Genomic DNA, 25,160 nt, shown 5'->3' on the forward strand with positions numbered 1-25,160 from the left:
GCCAATTGCTGGTCAACTTCTCAAATTCCAGAAATGTTTTATGGTAACAATATGAAGTATCATTTATTTCTGTACGTCGTCAGATAATGTCTTGACCCATGCCGCGTGAAAAACATCAAGCTTGGAATAGCAGTGTTTTAAACTTGCTGCAGTTCACCAGAAGGCTGGTATGAATTCTAACACGGATAAGCTTGAAGTTTCATGTAGATCAAAAAACCAGCAGCAGCAGCAACCAGAAACACAGAAGAAACTACCAGACCAACTATCAGTCCAACAGATCCATCCTCCTTCCCTGTGTCTTCCTTTCCTCCATCTTTGTTGTCTTCATTCTTCTTTTGTCCTCCTGTCTGACCTGCAGGTGAGAAACAGGTGTGAGGTGTCAGCTGTCAGGTAGGTGATGAGTGAAGAACAGAACAGAATCCATTTCCTCTTCAAGCTGCTGTCAGACATTATCTACTGCACTCTGATCACATCACTCAGACCAGCTGCTTTCTACAAAGTCTAGAAGTTTATTGGGTGTACAGTGGTCCCTTGCTATAACGCGGTTCACCTTTCGCTGCCTCGCTGTTTAGCAGATTTTTTCTGTACAAGTTTGCATGCTTTTTTTATTTATTTATTTTTACAGCGCATTGTGTTCTGCGTCCTGATAGGTTGTAGACCATTGTCAGTTGTCAACCAATCTCCTCCATGCCACGTCTCCTGTACAGTACAGAATGCGTTCAGCTTGTCAAATTTACATAAATCTTCGATCACTGACAGTGTGACTCTGAAGTGCTGTACTGCATGTTTGTAAGTTTTCTCCCCAACAAACACAACAATATCGACGAAACGTTTTGCACCATCAAAGGCACCTGCGGTAGCACCCAAAAGGCAGAGGAAGATACTAACCATCGCACAAAAAGTTGGACTTCTGGACATGCTAAAGGAAGGTAGAAGTTACCGTATTTTTCTGATTATAAGGCGCATTAAGCGAAACAAAACAAAACAGATAAGTCAAACTTTACTCAACTCATTCTTCTTGCTTCCTCCACTTCCGTACCATTGATTCATTAATGTTGAATTCTCTCACAGCTGCTCTATTCCTATGTTCTGGACCTGAAAACAGGGTTTGATCTTTGTTTTCATTCTATAATACTGGACTTACTTTTCTACGAAGATTTGAACTTTGAGAGTGTTTAAACAAGAGACATCTATAATAATTGTAAAAAATAAAGTTGGCTACTTCGTGGATTTCACCTATCGTGGGTTATTTTTAGAATGTAACTCCCGCGATAAACGAGGGACCACTGTATTTTATTTTCCATCCTTTTGAAAGCAGCGGTTAAGTTCAGTCTGATGTCTCACACAAAGAAAGATTCCAAGCTTCTTGCTCACAGTGAGGCTTATTAAAGCCTGGTACTGGATCAGTACTCTGTATTAGCAGATATACCTGCAGCAAAGATATCAGTAAGTGGAAAAAGATGGACGACTGGGGCCTTAGGTCTGACTTAACCCACTAATTCTTCTTCATCAAGATACAAAAACGTAAAGAGGACACACTCGAGGCTTCAGAGTCACCTGCAGGAACAACTGTCAGCCTGGTCTCGTGCTTGATCTCAGGGGTCACTCTCTTGTCGCGTCCTGAGCCACTCTGATATGAGATGTGGCACTCATATGTCCCAGTGTCGTTATCGGTGGTGTTGTGCAGAATGATGGACATATTTCCACCTTTCAATTGTGGATCTCCCAGCTCCACTCGACCTTTGAAAGAGGGATGCTGGTAGGCTTTGTAAGGACGATCTTCCCGGTAGAAGAAGACATAATCATCCGATTTCATGCCCCTCTTGTTCCACGCTAACACTGTGACAGTCCCTTCAGTGGGACCCTGGCAGTCAAGAGTTGCATCAACTCCAGCCTCCACTTGAACCTCATCTTGACCTGAAGGAAGGAGGAAAACACAATCCAGAGAAAGCATGAAGAATGTTAGTATTGTGTGAGGCCCTTCTTCTTAAAAAAAAAAAAAAAACTTGTATGGCACTAAAAATCCAGTTTCTTCCAACCAGAGCTGTGTCTTAGAACATAAATATCTTTACTGAACACAAGAAATATATTTATTTATCTACCTTTATTGTGGTAAAGAAATTAAATGCATGCATCTTTGATTTTTGGATTAAATCTCTTTAAAGTAGTATTAAAAGTCAGGATTTAAGCACCTCGGTCAAGACTGGCGAAGAGTAATTATTTCTTATTCAATAAGCAATAATAACGTTCAAATTAACATGGTGAAGAGCCGACATGGCTAATGATTGAAACATCAGTTTCACCACTGTGTGAGGTTACTCTTTGCCTCTCTGTAATGCCTCTGGCAGTGACCTTTGATCTCTGTGCTGGGACTTTTTCACGTTTCTGTATACATTTCTGGTGACGTCACAGTAAAGCATTTTCTTCAGATATACACACTGCAGTTCTACAAAGGAGTATTAGGGCCACATTATTTGTTTAAAGGATGAAGTAAAAAATGTGGAGATTAAAGTTGTTGTTTAGAGTCAAACAACTCTTGTTTCACAAATTCATCTACAGAAGGCATTTTGTAGAGAGCAGAGCAGCAGTGGCAGTTGTTTGATTTGAAATGACAACTTTCATCTCTCAACTTTATTCTCAAAATGGGATGTAGAGTTTAATCTCTAAATTTCACTTTATTCTCAGAATGAAAAGGAATATATATTTTTCTTAATATGGTCCTGGTACTCCACTGTACAGTTTGCAGTGATTTCATTTGTTGCCTTCAGGCTCTCTCGCTGCCTGTCTAGATCAAGTTCAGCAAAATTGTGCAACTGGTCCATGACGGAAAGAAAAGAGGTGTTCAACCACCAAGTAAAATGTAGTTTTTAGCCTCTCAAAGGGATGCATTTAAAAGGCCACTTGATTACTAAAATATTGTACTCCGGTAGGGGTTTTGTTACATTTTATGTCACCTTGCTTTATTTATTGTGATTTTAATTGTGATATTTATAGTGATTTTAATTCCTTCACCAGAGGAGTTTAATAGCTAGCATTATTTGGCCTGCCTCGAGCCACCATCACAGCTCATAAATCCTATGAAACTGTTTTGCAAGTACTTAACCAGCTCAGGGTTAATCCACCTCCCCAGGCTCACCATGAGGAGAAGAAACTGTCTCTGTTTACATTTCATGTCTAGTTAAATTATCTCATTAAGATTTACCATAACAGAATAAAGTCACAGGAGAATGGATTTATTTAGACAAATGCGTATAATTCAAAAAATTCAATTTCAAACATTTTTCAGTTGTTCACACTTTGTTACATCAGTTTCACCACTGTGTGAGGTTACTCTTTGCCTCTCTGTAATGCCTCTGCCAGTGACCTTTGATCTCTGTGCTGGGACTCTGTGTGTGTGAGATATTTCCCTCCTCCTCTCTTTGTTTTTTCACGTTACAAACAAAATGCATACAGCATACATAATTTAACTAAAAAAACATTTATTCAAAACCGACGTCGGGAATCGGGTTGTGAGAGCATCTGTGTTGAATGAGACCCCTCTGTTTTTCTAAATGGTGGGACATGTTAGCGCGTACATCATTTACAGAGATAAGTTTCGGTCCCTCCCCATTTTCATTCTTTCCATCGGAAATTTTTTTTTATTTTGCTCCATTATGATCGATAAAGAGTTAGCAGGAAACAATCGTTAAACATAAACTCTTTCTCACAACACGGAGAAGTTTAACGAGCACTTAAAACGGTCGCCGTCCTCAGCTCTCCTGTGTATGCGCGTTTCCGAAAACATGTACGCCACGGTTAAGCGTCGGAAGACCCTGACTGTTTTTAACACGTTTGCTGATAACTTTTATTTATTTTTTAGTTCGTGTAAATTGTGCTCTTTCTCACTCACCTGTCTGCCCAGGAATTACGGTCAAAAGTAACACAACTCCTAGAGACTCCATCTGCGACCACAGAGTACAGATTTTGTTTTACGGCAAAACTCTGTTGGCCGAAGGAGGGGCGGGGTCACATGCCCCCCCTCTCCTCCTTCTCCTCCTCCACACGAAGGGTAGATTTTACTTTTTAATGACGCAAGTTTTAATCAAATTTAATAAAACCAGCAGAACTGGTGATGGGCAACGCGAGGATTTGTGAAACAGTGAAAGGTTGGAAGCATGTATGTCTGAAATGTACCGAGTTTGAAACAACCTGACATCTCAGCAGTGTCACCTGCTTGCCACCTTAGCTATCGTAACATCTTGATAATACCACCCCTGACCCAGATGTGAGGTGTCAGGTATGTCAGGTAGTTGATGAGTGAAGAACAGAACAGGAACCAGCTTCACTGTGAACCTGTTTCCTGATTCTCACTGAAAACCTCATCAACACTCAAATAAATGAATCTACTGTGGCCTGAACTGGTTTAATGATGTTCTGTATGTAGTCTGCCACACACGGATTGTCAGAGTGACCACAAAGTGACTGTAAAGCTCTGACGATCCTGACTCTGTCAGCTTCTCTCTTTCACTCTCGCTGTCATTACTTTCAGTGTAACACTTGTTTTAAAGCACTCAGGGTAACACAGTGGTGGCCAGCCGGCTGGGGCCGTGGGTTCTTGGCAGCTTCCTCCGACAGTTGAAAACATGTACAGGTTATGTTAACTGGTGAGTCTAAACTGGTGTTGGTGGTTTTGTGTCCAGGGTGTACCTGTCTCTAGCCCTCTGGGATAAACTCAACCCCAACCTTGACCTTGAATTTGATGAGTGGAAGTGTGCTGGGTTTAAATCTCACCAGCAGGTGGCACTATTGCTTTGTCTGTTCATAGGTTGCACTGCGATAACCAATCAGGGCTTAGCAGAGTCAGAAGCAGGAAATACTTCTCACATGTGCGCTCGTGATGGTTGAAGAGTCATGAATGAACCCAGCTCCATCCTTATTTATGACTTTGTGGAAAACACTGCCCGTGAGTATTTTGAACAGTTGACGTATTAGCAATTATTATTTTTTGGTACTTCACAAACAATTGTGATTTTTATGGAAGTTAATTTTAAGAAACAGGCTACTATGTAACTTCAGGTCTCATTGCACCTTGTTTAATTTTTATCACTCAGCTGTAAAATGTTCATGGGGGATTGTTGTGGACACTCAAGTTTGTGAATGTGATAACTTGAGAAGGAAGTGGAATTAAAAATCAATACCATAGGTGCAGATACTAAAAATCTATGATACGTTTGAATGTCAGTGACCTTGACCTCAAGGGCAAGGTCAGAGGTCAAGTTTTCTGACAACTTTGTGAATGCACTAACTTGAGAAGGAAGTCTCCTCGGTACTATAGCTGATACCATAGGTGTAGCTACTAAAAATCTCAGACAAGTATAAATCTCAGAGATATCAACCTCAAGGTCAGAGGTTACATTTTCAAAAAAAAAAATCCTGTCAGGTGACGTAGGATATTGAAATTGATACCACAAGTGCGTCGACCCTGAGACTGAAGTATATGTTTGCTGATGTCTGTTAGTTTTACTCTGCTTGCATTTTGAAGGGCTGTCTTAATAAAGTAGACAACACACCTGTCACTGGTCAAAGAGCTGTCTGTCTGCTTAGCTGTGATTCACACAGTAGTAGCAGAACAGGAGGAAAGTGGATAGATGCATGTATCTTGGCATTGTTGGAAATTGATATTTTACTAATAAACCAGTTCAATAAATTTATAATCATAACAATATATACCTGAAGCAAGGACATGACTAATAAAATGGATGAAAGCAGGATGGGTGAATTCTTACTCTTGATTTAACCGACTAGTCTTGCTCATCGAGGGACAAACTGATACAGAGGACACACTCGAGGCTTCACCTCACCTGCAGGTGTAACTTTCAGCTTGGTTTCCTGCTTCATCTCAGATCTCTGGCTGTGATCTGTTTGATACGAGATGTGGCACTCATATGTTCCAGTGTCGTTAACGGTGGTGTTCTGCAGAATGATGGACATTTTTCCACTTTTCATGTTTGGGTCTTCCAGCTCCACTCGACCTTTGAAAGATTCATGCTGGTATGTTTTGTAAAGACGATCTTCCCGGAAGAAAAAGACGTAATCGTCTGCTTTCAGGTCACTCTTGGTCCATGCTACCCGTAAGATGTTGCCTTCATGGGGACCCTGACAATCAAGAGTTGCATCCTCTCCAACCTCCACTTCTTTCTCGTCTTGGACTAAAAGAAAAAGAAAAGAAAAGAATCCAGAAATACTGCACGCCCCAAATTAAAGTTGGATTAGTGTTGTTGGTTAGTGCATCATTCTGGACAGGCTCATATTCACTACCTACAACCAGCACACTGGCACAGTCCAGTTTTTCAATAATCCCAAACCTCATTTAAGTAAAACTTTGGGAAGATTTTGGAAATCTGCCAGTAGAAAAGTTTAAAGGATGTTTGAGGTGGCTTGGTGGTGGAGTGGTTAGTCTGTTGTCAAACAGAAGGAAGGTCCTGGGTTTGAACCCACTAGCTGAGGTCTTTGCATGTGCAGTTTGCATATCCTCTCTGTGCCTGCACGGGTTCCCCCTGGGAACTCTGGCAACCTCACATGCAGGTGTGATTTAGGGCTGTCACTAAACCTGGTTTTGTCTGTGTGGCTAAAAGGAGACTATAATGATATTATTGGATGTGTGCTGTAGAGAATTAAAAACATAAATAGTATCAGCTAACTGTTGTCTCTTTTTAGTAAATTAATTATCCATCTACCACTGATGCACTGCTTGCAGCTGAAAGTACACACACACACACACACACACACACACACAGCTTGTGTGTGCCTTTGCTTAGAAATCTCCAAAATCTGCCCACAAATGCAAATGTGTGACCACAATCCAAATCCAAATCAGATAACATTAGCTGTGACCACAGAGTGAATCTATATTAACAGTAGGCCGACTAGAAAGGGAAGAAACCCCCCACAGCTGTTATTTTTCGGGGAAGTTGGCAAAGCACTGACGAGAAAAATACTTAAATTTAAATGTCTCACCTGAGGAAAAGTTAAAGTGATGATGCAAACTAAAACAATCATGAGCACTGAGTATCTGTGATTTAGGGCTGTCACTAAATCAGGTTTTGTCTGTGTGGCTAAAAGGAGACTATAATGATATTATTGGATGTGTGCTGTAGAGAATTAAAAAACAAAATAGTATCAGCTAACTGTTGCTGCTGAAAATACACACACACACACACACACACACACACACACACAGCTTGTGTGTGTCTTTGCTTAGAAATCTTCAAATTCTGCCCACAAATGCAAATGTGTGAGCACAATCCAAATGCAAATCAGATAACATTAGCTGTGACCAGAGAGTGAATCTATATTAACAGTAGGCCGACTAGAAAGGGAAGAAACCCCCCACAGCTGTTATTTTTCGAGGAAAGTGGCAAAGCACTGACGAGAAAAATACTTTAAATAGTTTGAGGTCACGGGCCTCACTGTGTCAGAGGAAATCACTTTAATGAATCCATTGTTACTATGCTGTAAAACATTCCAAACAAAAGCCTTTTTGTAACAATATTAACTTTATCAAGCTGTTGCTTTAAGTACACAATAAAAATTAAACTTCAAATAAAAATGAAGGTTATTGTAACAACATTTTCTAGTGAAGGAAAGTTAAAGTAGAAATAAATAAATAAATAAAAACCTTGGCAACATCAAAGAGTCAGTGTGCCTAAAATTAAAAACCCCACATTCCTCTGATTGCCTGTGAGTCACTGTCTCATATTATCATGTTAGCAGCACATACTGCACGATTTCTCTGCAGCACAGAAACATGTGGATCCACTGGTAACCAACTGAAATGTACAAATCATAATAATAATAATAATAATACATTTTATTTAAAAAATAGCGCCTTTCAAAGCACCCAAGGACACTGTACAATGAATAAAAACACAAAAACTGGAAATATACACAGAAATAAGAATAACAGATCAAAGTTACAGAGGTTTAGACATAAGCAATTTTAAACAGATGAGTTTTGAGAGTGGACTTAAAAAGAGGGAATGAACTAATATTTCTGAGGTCAGGGGGTAAGGAATTCCAAAGCTGAGGGGCAGAGCAACTAAAAGCCCTGCCCCCCATTGTAATCAGACGAGCGGAAGGAACAGAGAGAGAAAGAGAAGATGAATATCTGAGGCACCGGGATGGGAAGTTCATCTGTACTAAAGCGGAGCGGTATGGTGGAGAGAGAGAATGAATAGCCTTAAATGTATAAAGGATTATTTTAAAATGGATGCGAAATTTAACCGGGAGCCAGTGTAGCTGCTTCAGGATTGGGGAGATGTGGTGGGTAGAAGAAGTCCTAGTAATAATACGAGCAACAGAGTTCTGGACACGTTGGAGCTTGTTAATAGATTTTTGTGTGAGACCAAATAATAATGAATTACAGTAATCAAGCCGAGAGATGACAAGATTATGGACGAGAATGGCAGTGGCATGAGGAGTGAGGAAAGGGCGGATGCGATTAATGTTACGGAGTTGAAAATATGCTGCACATGTGACATTATTGATATGTGAATTAAAGGATAATGTGCTATCGAGAATGACACCCAAGCTTTTCACAGAGGGAGAGATAGGGACCAATGAGTTATTGATAATGAGAGAGAAATCGTTAATTCTGGATAGTAATCGTTTAGTGCCGACCAGGAGAAGTTCTGATTTATTGCTGTTGAGTTTAAGGAAGTTGGAGGAGAACCAGGAATTGAGTTCAGCCAAGCAGAGGGTGAGGGAGGGTGGAGGAAGAGTAGAATCGGGTTTGGTAGAGAGGTAAAGCTGGGTGTCATCGGCATAGCAGTGGAACTGAATGTTATATTTACGAAAAATGTGTCCGAGTGGAAGAAGGTAAATGATGAAAAGGAGGGGCCCGAGGACAGATCCCTGGGGCACCCCAGTAGATAGAGAAGAAGGCTGAGAAGTGAAGGATTTTAACTGAATGAACTGAGTGCGGTCAGACAGGTATGATTTAAACCAGGCTAATGGAGTATGAGAGAGGCCAATAGAAGCTAATCTGCTAAGAAGAATGGGGTGAGAGATGGTGCCAAAGGCTGCACTCAGATCAAGGAGAATAAGTATGGAGAGGAGACCAGAATCAGCTGCCATAAGAAGATCGTTTGTTATTTTTATAAGAGCAGTTTTGGTGCTATGCAGAGGACGGAAACCAGACTGGAACTGTTCGTAAAGGTTATTATCAGTTAGGTGTAGATGGATTTGTGAAGCAACAATTTTTTCCAGAATTTTTGAAAGGAATGGTAGATTGGAGATAGGGCGAAAATTATTAAAGTTGTTGGGATCTAGACCTGAGCATGTTTTTTAAATGTAACATTACCATTTAAAAAACATGAACCCTTTTCCACAGAAAACCCATTAAATAATAACAATGTAAACATGCTCTTTCATTCACATGTGGACGGAAAAATTAGGAGGAGCTGGAGGACTTGGAGAGTGTTCATCTCTGACAGGAGGCTGTAGACAGTGGAGGGAATATAGGAAGCATTAAGCTTTTACATGAATCAGAGGGGGCACAAAGTGTGGGAGGTTCAAAGGAAAGTAGTGTTTAAGCCAAAGTGAGATCACACTTATTTAATGCTCTATAGTAAGAAAAACACAAAGACAAAGCTGCTCACAGTGATGAACATGATATGATATAAAAACTGCAAAACATTAGGAATATGACATACAGTTTAGATGATGTCACTCATCTCAGGCTTTTTACAGGAATTCGAGCTGCTTTTGAGCAAAGGCAGCAGGGTCACGTTGGCATCTATAGATCTGCTGCTCAGGGCCTCTGTGCTGTGCTTTAAGATGGCCCTTTTCTAGGCACTGGTAGGATTTCTTCATGTTTTGTCCTCTGCCTGGGTGTCAGTGGTAGACTGCATGATTTTGGATGCTCCTGTTTGGTCTCATCTTCTGTCTCCAGCTGTCAGAGTCACTCTGTCACCTCATCTTGGAGTAACATCTTCCTGATTATTCATGGATGCTGTCCTGATGGCTCAGGTCTTATTCCCAGTGTTGGGCTTGCTGTATTTTTAAAAATGGCACAAAATATGAAAAATAGAAATTCCTCAGGAGGAGGATGATGGATCTTGTTGTGTTTTATTTTTTTTTAACCACCTGTAGCTTTATCTAAAAATGAGGAAGAACAGTGCCGATGCTTTTGTAACTGATGGTGCCTTCTCGGTTTGGCTGTGATGCCACTGAGAGGTGACATCAGAGGAGCTACAGGGAGTGCAGCCTGATGTGCTTCACAGAGTCGTGGCTAACTGCGCTAACTCCAGACTCACACATAAACATGGATGGTTTTCATCTGATCCGGGCCGACAGAACAACAGAGAGTGGTAAGAAGAGAGGAGGGGGTCTGGCTGTGTTTGTGAACGATAGATGGTGTAACTCTTGGCATTTATCGATCAAAGAGACGGTATGCTGTAAGGACATTGAGCTGCTAGCAGTTAGCATGAGACCGTACTATCTACCGCGAGAGTTTACACACGTGATTATGATAGCTGTGTATGTCCCGCCCTCTGCTAATGCTGCAGCAGCCTGTGAGGTCCTGCACACTGTAACCAGCAGACTCCAAACACAGCACCCTCAGGCCCTTTTCCTGATCTCTGGGGACTTTAATCACATCTCCCTGTCCTCCGCTTTCCCCACCTTCACCCAGTATGTTACCTGCTACACCAGAGACAATAAAACATTGGACTTATTGTATGCCAACACCAAGGAGGCATACAGCTCATCACCTCTCCCTCCCCTGGGGGGCTCAGATCACAACCTGGTTCATCTCCAGCCTGTGTATAAACCCCAGTACACAGAGAACCAGTAGTGAAACGCACAGTAAGGAAATGGTCGGCAGAGACTGAAGAGGCCCTGAGGGACTGTTTCTGTTCTACTGTGTGGGACAACCTCTGCAGCCCCCTGGAGGATGACCTCAACAGCATCACAGACTGCATTACGGATTACATGAAGTTCTGTGTGGACAACACCGTACCCATCAAAAAGGTACGGTGTTTTTCTAACAACAAGCCATGGATAAATCCAGAAATTAAGGCTCTCCTCAATGAGAAGAAGAGAGTCTTTAGATCTGGAGACAAACAGGAGCTGAGAGTTGCTCAGAAGAAGCTGAAATGGAAGATAAGGCAGGGAAAGGAAAACTACAGGAGGAAGATGGAAGAGCAGCTGCAACAGGACAACATCAGAGGGGTTTGGAACAGCCTGAAGACAATCTCAGGACAAAAACAACCCCCCAGGCTGCAGGAGACTTGGGGTGGGTGAATGACCTAAATAAATATTTTAATAGGTTTGATCAACCACCCACCCCTCCCACAGCATCGTCCCCCCTGCTGCAATCTCCTTCATCTTCAAGGACTGCCTGTCCTTCATCTCAGGACTTCACACCTCTCAGCTTCACACCTCCCAGCTCCCAGTCATCACACCCACCCCCGGCTTCTGTGGACTCCAACATACACACCCCTCCCCCAAAATCCATTGTTTCTATCTCAGCACTTCAAGTGAGGAATGAGCTTCGCAAGATCAAGGTGCGGAAGGCTGCAGGTCCAGATGGCATCAGCTCCAGGCTCCTGAGATGCTGCGCAGATGAACTGTGTGGCATCCTAGGTTATCTGTTCAACCTGAGCCTGTCACTGGGGAAAGTACCACAGCTGTGGAAGACCTCCTGTGTGGTACTGGTACCAAAGACCTCCCATCCCAAGGACCTCAGCAGCTACAGGCCAGTAGCCCTGACATCCCATCTGATGAAGACCCTCGAGAGGTTGGTTCTAAACCATCTGCGCCCCCTGGTGAGGTCTTCATTGGATCCGCTGCAGTTTGCTTACCAGCCTGGCATTGGGGTGGAGGACGCCATCATCTACCTCCTGCACCGAGCTCTGACTCACCTGGAGAAGCCTGGAAGCACTGTGAGGATCATGTTCTTTGATTTCTCCAGTGCTTTCAACACCATCCAGCCACGACTTCTGAGAGACAAGCTGGAGCTATCGGGAGTGGACCACCACATGTCCCAGTGGATACTGGACTACCTCACAGAACGTCCACAGTATGTGAGGTCACAGGGCTGTGTCTCTGATACACTGGTCTGCAGTACGGGGGCCCCACAGGGAACTGTGCTGGCACCGTTCCTCTTCACCCTCTACACTGCAGACTTCTCCATCAACTCCCCACACTGCCTCCTACAGAAGTTCTCTGACGACTCTGCCATAGTCGGCCTCATCACAGGTGAGGACGACTCAGAGTACAGACAGTGGACTCTGGACTTTGTAGACTGGTGTCAGCAGAACCACCTGCTGATCAACGCCGGGAAAACCAAGGAGTTGGTGGTGGACTTCCGGAGACGCAGACCCACCACACTGACACCGGTGAACATCCAGGGAGTGGACATTGAGATAGTGGACTCTTATAGGTACCTGGGTGTTCACCTGAATAATAAATTGGACTGGAGCCACAACACTGAGGCTCTTTACAGGAAGGGTCAGAGCAGACTCTACCTGCTGAGGCGGCTGAGGTCATTTGGAGTACAGGGAGCGCTTTTAAAGACCTTCTATGACTCTGTGGTGGCATCTGTCATTTTTTACAGTGTTGTATGTTGGAGCAGCAGTTTATCGGCAGCTGAGAGGAAGAGGTTGGATAAACTCATCAGGAAGGCCAGCTCTGTTCTGGGATGCACTCCGGACCCAGCGCAGGTGGTGGGAGACAGAAGGACTCTGGCCAAAATAACATCTCTGATGGACAGAGTCTCCCACCCCATGCATGTAAATGTTGCTGAACTGCAGAGCTGCTTCAGTGACAGACTGCTGCATCCTAGATGCATGAAGGAGCGTTTCCGCAGGTCCTTCCTCCCTGCAGCTGTCAGACTGTACAATCAGAACTGCTCCCAACAATCATAGATGTTTACATCAGCGCTGTAACTGCAATAAGTTAATTAACCGATTCGCACTACAACCTGGTTTGCCTCTTTTCTGTTGTTAATTTTATTTAATTTAATAATGGTATAGTACCCTGTTTATAGTAACCATTGTTCTTGATGTGAATATGTAAGAAAAAAAATTGTGTATGTTTCTGTTCTGTGTCCTGTGTACTGTTTGTTGTATATGTGTCTTTCTGGCTGCTGTTACAACCAAATTTCCCCTTGTGGGACAATTAAAGGATTATTCTATTCTATTCTATTCTATTCTATTCTATTCTATTCTATGCTATTCTATTCTATTCTATTCTATTCTTTTCTATTCTAGGTCAGGGTCGTGTCCCTAACAGACCTGAGGGAGGAAAGTGAGGACGGGCGTTTATACAGTTTCACTTGTCTGTTGTCTGTTTTCATCACTTTCCTTTCTTCGTGTTCCTCCTTTGTTCTTTGTCTTTGGCTCTTCCACCTTTACCTCTCCACAGTTCTGCATCAGCATCAAACGCACCTGTGGTTGATCACCCCAATTTGCCCCTCTGATGTCTTTTCCAACTCAAACCTGAGTGTTATTTCCCTTTAGTTCTTATCTCACTGCTCAGCAACACAAACCTTCTGCCGTCACAGTTACTTTCAGCTGCTCACTATTTCACCACAGTGGAAACTTCCACTTTTTTTTCATGCTAGATGCCCTTTGACACAACCCCCACAGGACTTCTGTCTCTTGAGTGTTGTGGTTCACATTTGCCTAATAAGTGAAGGCTGTTGAAGTGAACTACAACTTTCTAAGTGCCCAGTTCTTTTTTCATTCTTCACTGTAGTGTGACACAATAATAGCAATACAATAATTGATCCATGGAGCCTGCTGAAGGTTTTGCTGAACCTTTTCACCCCTTTACTCTTTTTAAAGCTGCAGTTAAACAAAATTGTGCCCCAGTTATGGGGGATTGTATAGGTTCCTCCATCACCCTCACTAACTTGAACTGGACAACTGGATGAAAATGAATATCTCATTGACTTCAGACTGTTCATATTTGTACACTTGTTCATGTTTGACTCTGCCTCATTTCACCATACTTCTGTGTGGAACAGAAAATTTTGTTTTTGGACAAGGTCAGCAAATGCTTGAAGCTCTTTTTAAAAAACATATTTAATTGTAGAGTCTATTAATCCATTTTGTGTGATCTGGGGACCAATGTTCCCTCTAATGTTTCACATTTAAGTGGGAGGAAAACCCACTTAAATGTTCATCTCCTTTATTTAAAGGATCTTTTAGCCTCTTTTAACAATGCTATTAGAGTTGCGAGGGCTGCTTACTTTTCTCAGTTGGTTGCAAAGAGCAGAGGTAATCCTAAAGTTTTATTTGATACTATTACTAATATTATTACTCCTGCTCCACCTGCTGCTATTATTTCTTCCGTCGAAGATTGTGAAACTTTTCTTGCTTTCTTTTTAGAAAAAATTAGCAACATAAGGAAAAACCTGTCTTTTTCAGCGTCTGCGCTGTCAGTTCCCACGCCAGCTCGGCCTGTTGTTTTAGAAGGTTTTTCACCTGTCTCACTACCAGAGCTGGGAAAAATAGTTAGTGCAACAAAATTATCCTCTTGCTCTCTTGATTTTTACCCGCATCATTATTCAAAATGTCTTTTACTCTACTGGTCCCTGTATTCTTACTATAATTGATACCTCCTTGGCCTCGGGCATAGTCCCTGCCTATTTTAAAACTGCTGTTATACATCCCTTGTTAAAAAGCCTATGCTGGACCCATCTCTCACTAGCAATTATAGACCGATCTCAAAAATTCCGTTAATTGCTAAGATTCTAGAGAAGATTGTGGCTAAGCAACTTACAGCAGTTTTAGATAAATATAGTATTTTTGATAAATTTCAATCTGGCTTTCGTAAAGTTCATTCCACTGAAACAGCCCTTCTTAGAGTTTCTAATGACATTTTGTTACAAAGCGATGCAGGTAAATGTTCTGTTCTCTTAATGTTGGATCTTCGTCGGCCTTTGATACTGTTGACCACTATATTTTGCTTAACAGGCTGAAATACTGGGTCGGTGTCTCTGGGACTGCATTGAAATGGTTCTCCTCGTATCTCTCTGAACGATATTCTACTGTGGCAGTTTCTAAGTATAGATCATCTTCTGCGTCCCTGTCTTTTGGTGTGCCACAAGGCTCTGTGCTAGGGCCATTACTGTTTCTAGTTTATTTACTTCCTCTCCAGCACATTTTGAGCCCTTTTGAGGATATCTGTTACCATTGTTATGCAGACGATATCCAACTCTATATATCTTTTAAACCGGAAGAGGCTTCTAAGCTGCAGCTTTTAAATGTGTGCTTGGAAACCATTAAAGGCTGGATGGCTGAAAACTTCCTCCAACTAAATGAAAATAAAACCAAGTCCTCTTATGTGCCCCAGATAGACATATACCCAGTATAATAAATGCTCTTGGTCCTCTTTCAACGTTTGTAAAACCATCTGTCAGGAACTTAGGGATTATCCTTGATCCTGCTTTTACGTTAGATAGTCATGTTAAATCTCTTGTTCGGTCTTGCTTTTATCATTTAAGAAATATTTCTAAATTGAGCGCTATAATATCCTATACCGAACTGGAGATTGTTATTCATGCTTTTATCTCTTCACGACTGGACTATTGCAATTCCCTGTTTACTTGTCTAAACAAAGGTTCTTTGGAGCGCCTGCAGATCGTTCAGAATGCTGCAGCAAGACTTTTGACAAAAGCCTCAAAATATTCACATATAACACCGTTGCTTATGCAGTTACATTGGCTTCCCGTCGAATTTAGAGTCCATTTTAAGATTTTGGTTTTAACTTTTAAGGCTCTTCAACAACAAGCGCCACCTTATATTATTGAGCTTTTACAGCCCTATGCCCCTAGTAGGTCTCTGAGGTCGAGTAGTCAGGGCCTACTTGTCACTCCGTATACGAGACTGAAAACTAGGGGTGATAGAGCTTTTGCTACTGTGGCCGCCAGACTCTGGAATTCCTTTCCTCAGGACTTACGATCCGCTGATTCATTGATTACTTTTAAAAACAGCTGAAAACACATCTTTTAAAATTGCTTTTTGCTAACTTTGTTTGTATTTTGTCTTTTTAATCTGTTATATCTTGTAAAGCACTTTGTGATTTCTATCTAGAAATGTGCTATATAAATAAAATTTTACTTACTTACTTACTTACGTGTCTGAGCGAACACACAAACTCCCTGAGCGATCCTTTGGACCACTGTGAGCGACATCAGACGTGTGCACTGTGGTCACGCCAGCATCGAATCCATCCAAGTTACATGGTTTATTAAAATTAAAATTAAAAAAAATGAAATAAAATTACAGCATTTACATTTCTGTTAGACTACTTTTAATTAACTGCTTTAGCCCAGTTACAATGAAAGTTAAAAAAAAAAAATCTAGTCATTGACCTGTGTAGTATGTTAACACTATTGGAAGTAAAAATAACTTGAACTCCAATTTTGAAAACACAACTTTCTTTTTTTTTTTTTTTTAAATAAAGCTCTGACTTGTATTATGAGTATGAGTCTGTGGTCTGGGAGAGAGTCTGTAACTCTCTGTCTGCCAAATACAGTATATAATGACCAATGTTGGGCAATTAATTATATAGTTACTTCTTCAAAAAAGTAACTGAGTTTTGCAAACAACAAAGTTTTTTGCAGCTGTTTACCTAAAAATGCAGCCAAGGCGTTTTTTTAAACAAACATTTCAAACTATTTACAGAACAATCAGCTGTTCTGCATCAAATCTGATGCCACAGAAATTATTTGTGCCACTCCAAAAGATAATTTCTGTCCGCTATGAGATAAAGGAGAGCAACAGCCTGATACCTGCAGGCCTGACAACAGGAGATGTATCACTGCTGTAACACCTGTAACATTCAGCAGTCGCCTCATTGTTCTGACACACACAACAAAACTATTGACTACACTACACACTAACTACACAACATTTGCGCTAAACGTCGCAAATCTCTCACATCTCAAAACACCGCCGTCACTCCTAAACTTCCTCCCGTTTCTTAACAACTAAATGCCATGTTTTGATTGGTCGACATGGTACATTTTTCGACCAATGGGAAAGGGTGGGGGGTGTTTTGGTTTCGTCTTTGCTCACAGGCTTTCGAGCTTTTTCCTTATAAAACGCCGTTTTTACCGTTTCTTCCCGCAGTAAATATAAACAACGATAGTATTCAGGAAGAAAACCAAACATTGCAGATATTTTTATCATAACTCTGGTTTTACGTGGCCGATCAACACAATTTAAAAACTGGTATAAAGTCCACACTTTTTCCGTCAATTGTTCCATCTCTCCTGCTCACATCTCCAATGGTTGTACACGTTGTCATTAATGTGGCTTCACTCCACATCAGCCACGCCGCTTTGCCAGCTAAAACACCGGTGTAGGCACATAAGGACGCTGTCATAGCCTGTCAACGACGTTGATTGGCTGCATATATACAAATGTGAATCGCATTATTGGCTGGACTATAGGATAAGGTGGCATCGTTCTAATCCCATACGGGAGCAGCCAGTCACTTACTGACTAACACTGCAAAACAGAATTGTTAAAGTTTTAATTTTAATTTCAATTCAGGTTAGATTTTTTCTTTGTGCGCAACGCAGATTTTCTGTGTGCAGAGACCGTGCCAGCAGTGCGCAATTGCGCACGTGCACAGCTTAGAGGGAACATTGGTCATAAGGTTGTTATTTCAAGAGCTATCTATTTTTTGAGGTGGTACTCATTGTGAAAAGTTTGAGAACCACTGATTTAAGTGACTTATATGTCATGTTTAACCTGAGTAGTGAAAGACCACGGGGGTTTGAAAACAATGTCCCAGGAGTTCGCTGTTCCCCCTGGCTCTAGTGAGCCTTGAACCCCCAGGTAGCTATCGAGCTGGTGGGTAAAAGACGTTTCTGAAATGTGATGTCTTGATAAATCGAGCAGTTTTAAGAAGTTTACACAGCTACATTCTCGCCTGAAAATATGTTAAAAGTTTATTTTGTGACCCAGAAAGAGTAATAAGAGTAATATTAAAACTAAGTAGCTTCCGCCATTGTTGATAATTGGAATTGGCTGGGCCGTGCTATGAATTCTGGGATAGGTTGGGCCACGAAGGACACACCCGACCCATCCTTCAAATTTGCGGAAAAAGGAGGACGCATTTGGAGGAGTATTCGAATTTGGACAGCCTTCGTCATGTCGCTGTAACATAACCAGCCTACAAATGCGGCTTCTGAACGATGTGGCCCCAAAATTGGGCACAGCCGAAGACAGCTTCTTCTTGTTCTTTGGCGTTTAATGGCAGCTGGCATCCTTGTAGATGCATTGCTTCCATCTTTTTTTTTTCTGTCTGTTATTACACTCTTAAATCCTACTACTTATTCCTGCGTCTTTCAGGATCTTACAAAGCTTCAAATGACGTGCTGACTGTTAAATTAGTCGTCGACGACTTTGATAGTCCACCTAATCGTGACTAGTCAACTAATCGTGGCAGGCCTACAATTACGTCATTATTTCAAACTTTGGTTGTCTTTAATAGAAACATATGCAGAGAAACAGCTGAGTACTAGGCTGGTGTTCCTGAATTTCCTGACAGGTGTAAACATCTGAATTATGATTCCAGAAAAATGTGATTTAATTATAAGCATGTGTTGATGACCTGTTGGTCCTCAGGTATCTTCAGGATCAACAAGAGGAAGCACTGTCACTTTTAAACCAATCAGAGGAGACCATCAGGGAGAGTTACGGTGATGAGAGTGAGAGGCGGCTCATTGTGACGTATGGAGACATGGCCTGGCTGAAATATCATGACGGAGACTTTGCACAGTCACAAAGCTACTGTCAGAGAGTCGAGGACATACTGGTATGTACACCAATCAGATCAAATGTTATAGATCACATGCCTCTGAACCTCTGACTGCAGCTGAACCTTCTCTGTCTGCAGGTGAAGTATCCCACTGGTTCATCAGGAAGTCTCCTTCCAGAGGTGTATGGAGAACAAGCCTGGACCTACCTCAAGTTGTCAAAATCTTACTACTTAAAAGCCGTTGACAGTTTTCGTAAAGCACTTGAGATACAGACTGATGACACTGAGTGGAATGCCGGCTACGCCATCGCCCTCTTTCGCACAGAAGAGGTCAGTTTTATAATAAGTCTGATATCAGTTAATTAATTTATTATGTTTATATTGTTTTAGAAAACAGCTGATGCACCAGTGTCTAAAAAAATCCAGCAACTAATTTGGGTGTGGTTCTCAGCAGTTCACAGTAGACTAACGCGTTTCTCATCTGCAGTGGGTTTTAGAAAACTTAGAGGAAAATGAGGAGCCTCCATCCATCAAACAGCTTCACTCTGCCCTGGAGCTCAACCCCGATGATGCTGTTCTGCAGTCCATGCTGGCCGTGAAGCTTGGAGCCTATAAGAAATACGAAGAGGCTGAGGGTCTGCTGAAGAAAGCACTGAAAACTGATCCTGATAACCCTCATGTCAGCCGCTACGTAGGAAAATACTTTCGTAATCATGTAGGTCTGAATGTAGGATATTGTAAATGCTTACTACTCATGCAGCCACAGATAATGTGATTCTTCCAGGGTCATGTAATCGTAAGTGCACAGGTCCATGAAGATCCTTTATTTAAAAATGGTAAAGCATGCACCCTGACCCTTAATCAGCTCCAAAGAAGGCTGTGAAAGATGGCAGCTCCGTACATTTTAGCTTCCACAGAGTTTTTAGATTATCTGTGATCGTTGTTAAAAACTAACGCTGCCTTTTCTTAAATGAGGCGTGCTGGTTGGGCTGGGTTTCCCATTCTCTAATCGCCTTCCTGAATTCTCCTGATTCAGAAATAGTAAAATCTGTCTGCTGTCTTTTTGCTAAAAGGCAGTAGATGTATGCACTAAGTTGAAAAAAATCGACATCCGAAATCCACATAACTAAATGAGTAAAAACAAGTAAGTCCCTGCAGTAGCTCGTCTTAATGGAAGCACTGGACAATGGATGATGGAGGTGAAGCTGCCAGGCATGGAAAAGAATCCATGCCTTAAATCTCATGTTTAAAGCATGGACCACAACTCAGTGTCTGAGTGTCTAAGACCATGTCCACACTAATACGTTTTCTTTTAAAAACACATCTTTTTCTCTCTGTTTTGGTCATCCGTCTTCACTGTAAGCTTTTTTTTTCTTTTTTCCAGATGGCTTTTCTTCAAATTCTTTAATTCTCACTCATTTTTGCAAGTTTGTGCTTTTGTGTTTCTCGCAGCAACAACTCCACCTCATTGTTAGTCCATTTAAAAGACTTTGTGCTTTGCCTCAACATTTTCACGATGTTTCAAAGAGCTGGAATGTAAATAAACAGCAGACAGAAATGAGGCAGGTCGAATCGTCTTGCGTTTCACGCATGTACAGTACAGGAACATAAGTGTTTTTGGCCATTTCATTGTGGACGCACAATCTGTGAAAATGACTGAAAACGCTAGTGTGGACGCAGAGCGTTTTCAGAAGAAAGCACCATTTTCAAATCTATCCGGGCTAGTGTGGACGTTGCCTAAATGAGTCTCACAGGCCTGAATGTGTGCTTGACGCCATTTATAATTCTTAACTTGTTTGATCTGCTGATCACCACAAACAAGCACAAGCAGAAATTCTGGACTTTTAACTGTGTTTTCATAAGTGTTACAGTTTTTAGTACTGATAAAAACCTCCCTTATGGCCATTCACACAAAGCATTTAGGTAATAAACAATGAAATCTCCTATTACAGATTTGCCTCTTTGTCACAGGTCCTTTTCTTTCATAATGTAGGAAAACAGTTAAATATGTTTCACTGATCCGGCCCACTTACGATTAAAGTGGGCTGCATCTCGCCCACCATGTAAAATGAGTCTGACACCCCTGTTGTACAATAACAATTCAGGCTAAATGAGCCCAAATCCAGAGGGTCACATGGCAGTAAACAATCAGAACATACACCCTCACACTTGAATGTTATTAATGACCAATCAGTTATATCTGTGTTATTAATCTGCCTCCTGCTGTGTCCTGTCTGCAGGGTCTCCTGATACCACTGAAGAAATATGAGAAGAAAGTCTGTGCTAAGGTGAGCACTAAAGTTTATGTGATTAAAGTCTAATCAGTGGTTTATGGTCAAAATGTGCTGAGACCAAGTCTCCTGTCTGCTGCACCTCTGGACCATTTTCATTAGCAGGACGTGAAGTCAGAGGGAGGCTAATCTGTCAGGTGGAAGCTTTCAGCAGTCCAGGTGGTGGAAGATGATTTTAGACTCCTTCCTTTGCAGAAAACTTTGTATGTGATCTTTGGTTTGTCCATAAAAGGATTACTCCTTTATCTCTGTGTAGGGCCAAAATTCACTAACACAAACAAGGTCCGGCTAGTTGCGCGTATTTTGAGTACTTGAGCAGAAACCCCCACCTGCTGAACAGGGACTGGCTCTCCATGACCTTCATATAGACCCTGGCTGTAATCTGATAAAGCAGACTCAGTGTACACTGTTTCCACACATCGTCTCAACACAGTACTGAGGGAGTGGGGTCTGGATCGTTCCCACAGCTGTCCTTTCTCTCACCTGCCAACCAGCATGAATCAGTCCTGTTCTGTGGTTTAAGGCTGGGAGCTGCTGTACTCATATGTCTTCAGTTAGACATTAAATATTTTTTAAATCCTGGTCTGAGAAAGTCTCTGAAAATGAAAGTCGGTTACTTTAAATCCACAGAAATTCATCTGTCTTTGTTCCTCCATCTTTCCTGCAGAAACTGAAGCAGATTGCTGAGAGACGTCTGGCAAAGCATCCAGGTGATGGCGAGGCTCTCGCTCTGGTGGGTCAGGTGGCCAGAGCTGAGGGCAACAGGAAGGAAGCTGCTGAGTTTTATGAGAAAGCTCTGAACTGTGACAAGGACAATGAAGAGTACCTGTCTGCTCTGTGTGAGCTGCGCCTGGAGCTGCAGTGATCATCCTCTGATTAATCACAATCACTGCACTCCTGTTGCATCATACTTCAGCCCGCTGAATGTGGACTTGATCCATGTGCTTCAAGGTCTGCACAAGTCTAACAAATGGAGCCTTTCATTCCCACCTTTCTGATAGGTATTAAATTATAAACAACGAAGCATTACACACATCAGGGCCACTTTTATTGGATGTTTCAGGCATGTGCGGTGCTGGGTGGAGCTCTGTCACCAGCACCCGAAAAAACTGAGTTTAAAAATGGTTTTTAGTGAATTCCATTAATTAAAGTCACGCTTATGCTGAAGACTAATTCTGACTAGTGCTGGGCCATATCATTCTGCTCATGGTAATACAGGTATAATGTTAGGCAACGATAAGAAAATGAAATATCGCGATAGAATATGGGTAAAACGCGCATGGGCAGTGCCTTTGTTTTCATTCGCACATGGCGGAAAAAGCGCGGCGCCAACGGAGAATGAGAGGGATGAAGCGGATCATTGAATGAAACAGATGAACCAGAATTGGTCTGTAAACATGCTGCAACTTCAGTGATGTGGAAATAGTTTGGCTTTTGTCCATCAGATACCCAACAAAGCATAACATGCAAGCAGGCTTTCGTTACCGTTATTACCGTGTTTTTTTGGAAAATAAGGCACTCTTAAAATCCTTTGATTTTCTGAAAAATCGACAGTGCCCCTTATAATCTGGTGTGCCTTATGTATGAATTCTGGTTGTGCTCAGACTGGTTTTATGTAGTTAAAATCAGTCAGCTCAAAAATCCTTCGGTGCGACTTTGGTAAGCTATAAAGCCACACCGCTTGATGGATTGTTGTAGCATTACGGCTGGAGCCTCGCGTAGTAATACATACTGTGCTTCAACATAATGTTACCGTATCATGTGAATATAACCTTTTTTTAAGTTCTGTGGATATTATACATGGTTACGCTCAGGACATGTCTGCCCACTTCCACTGGAAATTCCTTTTGGTTAAACTGTTAGCCAGGAATTTGCAGTTTTAAAATTATATATAGCTTTAACGCACATAAAGAACTGCTGCTTGTTTAAGTGTTGTTGTTGTTTTTGCACTAGTAAAGTCGTGGAGTTGTGAAGTAAAGTATTTTGTCTCACATAAATTATATTGTCATATATATCAGCTGTCCCCAACCTTTTTCGCGCCACGGACCGGTTCATGCCCGGCAAAAGGTGTCGCGGATAAATACAACAAAATAAAACTAGTACCGGTACCGAAAAAAAGAAGATTTATTCATAACACACGTGAAAAGACCCAGGAAAACCGAGTTAACGATAAAAACGATAACAAAATAACGTTGAAAACCGATAAAAACCCTGAAAACCATACATTTCACACCTGAGCCTCAACTCTCGGACCAGTACCAAATGACTCATGGATCGGTACCGGTTCGAGGCCCGGGGGTTGGGGACCGGTGATATATATTGTGATAAATATTGTTGGCCATATTGCCCTGACCTTAATTAAAATCATTACAAAGAAAACCATTTCTGAAAAAATGAATCTAACAGGGTTCAAACTTGAGTAAGCGGATCAAATGGATTTATTACTTTTATATGTAGAGTAACATAAATTCTCAGATTAGTTTTCAGGTTCACGGAAATGTTGTTTGATTATATTTTCTGTGTTTTTAAAGTGTCTGTAATGTTTGTTATATGGAAGGACGTAGATTTGGTTTTGGCATTGGTGGGGATGGATGATTCAACCACCGGACCCTGCCCTGTCCCCCCCCCTTTTTGTCTTTGCTTCTTGATTAAAAAAAGGAGAAATATACTTGCCTACATATGCTATTCTACATGCTTTTAAACTATTTAAAATTACAATTCACAGTTTTATATGTGAATTATATAATGTTAAATTTTTGTAAATTAAGTATTTTAGGCTTTAGTTTACTTCAGCCATATTCCATATAAATCAGGTATCATACAAAAATAAAAATAGAGTCACGCCAATAACACAAAGTCTTTCCAGCTTGAATGAGGTGCTGACAAGTCATTCAGGCACAAACATTTCCTTTCTGATCCTCAGCTACTCAGTTACACATTTACACATTTATTTTTTTCTGCTCTGTTAGTCTGCAGATTCAATCATTCACTTTTCAATCAACTCACTTTTATACAAGTATTAATAAAAAAGAAATCCTGCAGCAAAGCTCATGTTTTTGTGTCAGAGCTTTCACATATTTGTTGCTGTCAGAAAGAGTGAGGAGAGAGTGAGAGCGTCTGCTTTCTTACACACAGTCAATGGGATTACACAACAGCCTAAGAGGGTAAAGAGCAACTATGTGTTTCCTTTTCTGTGCACTGGTTTGAACTAACAACGGATCAGTGAAAGAAAAAAATGCCATTTCAAACCACATTAGCATAAACAGTCCACACTCATACAGATTTCACACATGACTGTGTTTAAAGTAAGAAAAAGCAAAAAGTAAACTGTTTCCTGGCAGCCTGTGAAAAATACTCATTACAGCTTTCCTCCATTTTGTTTATACCTCGAGTCATAGATCTTTTAGGTCTTTCATTGTTCAAATGATTTCTAAATCTTTACATACTTAAACAAATAATGTTAATCCTTGACAGTTTATCTTTTTGTGTCTGGAGCTGAGCTCAGGCAGTTTGTTTGTGTCTCTGAGACTGCAGCAGCAGGTTTGCAGTGAGAGAGAGAGAGTCATATTCCACATTCAGCTTTGATTCCTTTTTGTTGAGTTTTGTAGAAAAGAGACTGAATATTAAAACATGTTAAATAAATAAACCTTCAGGACACTGCTGCATCACACCTGCTTATAAAGCATATGATGTTGATCACAGTACATATTCTGAAGTTTCCTCCATGATTTCTTTGTTTAGTCTTACTTTTATTAATTAAATATGTTGTTTTATTGTTGCTGTGACATTTCTGTTCTTGCATTTTACAGCATTTTAACCTTTGCTACTGTTTCACCTGGTTTCAACGTTAAATAGTGTACTTTGAAAGTCTGCATGTAATGTCAGTATATGTAGTTTCACTTCTCCTGTCCTGTCTTTAGGTTCATGTGTGTCAGCTGTGCTCCCATGTGTGGCCACTTCCCCAGATCATCCCTCATGTGTATTTAGTCTCTGTGTTTCAGGCAGTCTGTGTTGCGTCGTCTGTGTTCTCACCCACCATGTTTGTATTCATAGTTTTCTGTGGCATCATAGTACCAGTTTCCCAGTTTAGTTATAGTTTAGTTTTGT

The 25,160-nt window shown here is 41.3% G+C and overlaps 2 protein-coding genes across 3 annotated transcripts; one reads left to right on the top strand and one right to left on the bottom strand.

Moving 5' to 3' along the window:
- Positions 1 to 137: 137 nt before the first annotated feature.
- On the bottom strand, positions 138 to 4,013 carry LOC120436363 (programmed cell death 1 ligand 1-like). Of its 2 annotated transcripts, none has more exons than XM_039607294.1 (3): positions 3,890 to 4,013; positions 1,558 to 1,917; positions 138 to 352 (listed from the first exon to the last, which is right to left on the bottom strand). In XM_039607294.1, the coding sequence occupies exons 1-3, from the start codon at positions 3,939 to 3,941 to the stop codon at positions 177 to 179; spliced, it is 588 nt and encodes a 195-aa protein (XP_039463228.1). In that variant the 5' UTR covers positions 3,942 to 4,013; the 3' UTR covers positions 138 to 176. The 2 variants fall into 2 exon arrangements, with proteins under 2 accessions (XP_039463228.1, XP_039463226.1); XM_039607292.1 differs by having other exon boundaries at positions 1,540 to 1,917.
- An 845-nt stretch (positions 4,014 to 4,858) lies between these two features.
- LOC120436361 (interferon-induced protein with tetratricopeptide repeats 5-like) lies at positions 4,859 to 23,738 on the top strand. The gene is made up of 6 exons (XM_039607289.1): positions 4,859 to 4,942; positions 18,630 to 18,819; positions 18,901 to 19,092; positions 19,250 to 19,477; positions 21,003 to 21,050; positions 21,721 to 23,738. The coding sequence occupies exons 2-6, from the start codon at positions 18,745 to 18,747 to the stop codon at positions 21,916 to 21,918; spliced, it is 741 nt and encodes a 246-aa protein (XP_039463223.1). The 5' UTR covers positions 4,859 to 4,942; positions 18,630 to 18,744; the 3' UTR covers positions 21,919 to 23,738.
- The last annotated feature ends 1,422 nt before the right edge of the window (positions 23,739 to 25,160 follow it).

This window comes from Oreochromis aureus, linkage group 3 (assembly GCF_013358895.1).
Source record: "Oreochromis aureus strain Israel breed Guangdong linkage group 3, ZZ_aureus, whole genome shotgun sequence".
Lineage (NCBI taxonomy): Eukaryota > Metazoa > Chordata > Actinopteri > Cichliformes > Cichlidae > Oreochromis > Oreochromis aureus.

What these genes read in the sequence shown, in the direction of transcription:
- LOC120436363 (XM_039607292.1), bottom strand. Translation starts at nt 3,941, where the DNA reads ATGGAGTCTCTAGGAGTTGTGTTACTTTTGACCGTAATTCCTGGGCAG. An exon ending in CGTAATTCCTGGGCAGACAG is followed by an intron (nt 1,918 to 3,889) that starts GTGAGTGAGAAA and finishes TCCTTCCTTCAG; the next exon opens with GTCAAGATGAGGTTCAAGTG. An exon ending in AGGTGACTCTGAAGCCTCGA is followed by an intron (nt 353 to 1,539) that starts GTGTGTCCTCTT and finishes TCTCACCTGCAG; the next exon opens with GTCAGACAGGAGGACAAAAG.
- LOC120436361 (XM_039607289.1), top strand. Translation starts at nt 18,745, where the DNA reads ATGGCCTGGCTGAAATATCATGACGGAGACTTTGCACAGTCACAAAGC. An exon ending in AGAGAGTCGAGGACATACTG is followed by an intron (nt 18,820 to 18,900) that starts GTATGTACACCA and finishes CTCTGTCTGCAG; the next exon opens with GTGAAGTATCCCACTGGTTC. An exon ending in AGAAGAAAGTCTGTGCTAAG is followed by an intron (nt 21,051 to 21,720) that starts GTGAGCACTAAA and finishes TCTTTCCTGCAG; the next exon opens with AAACTGAAGCAGATTGCTGA.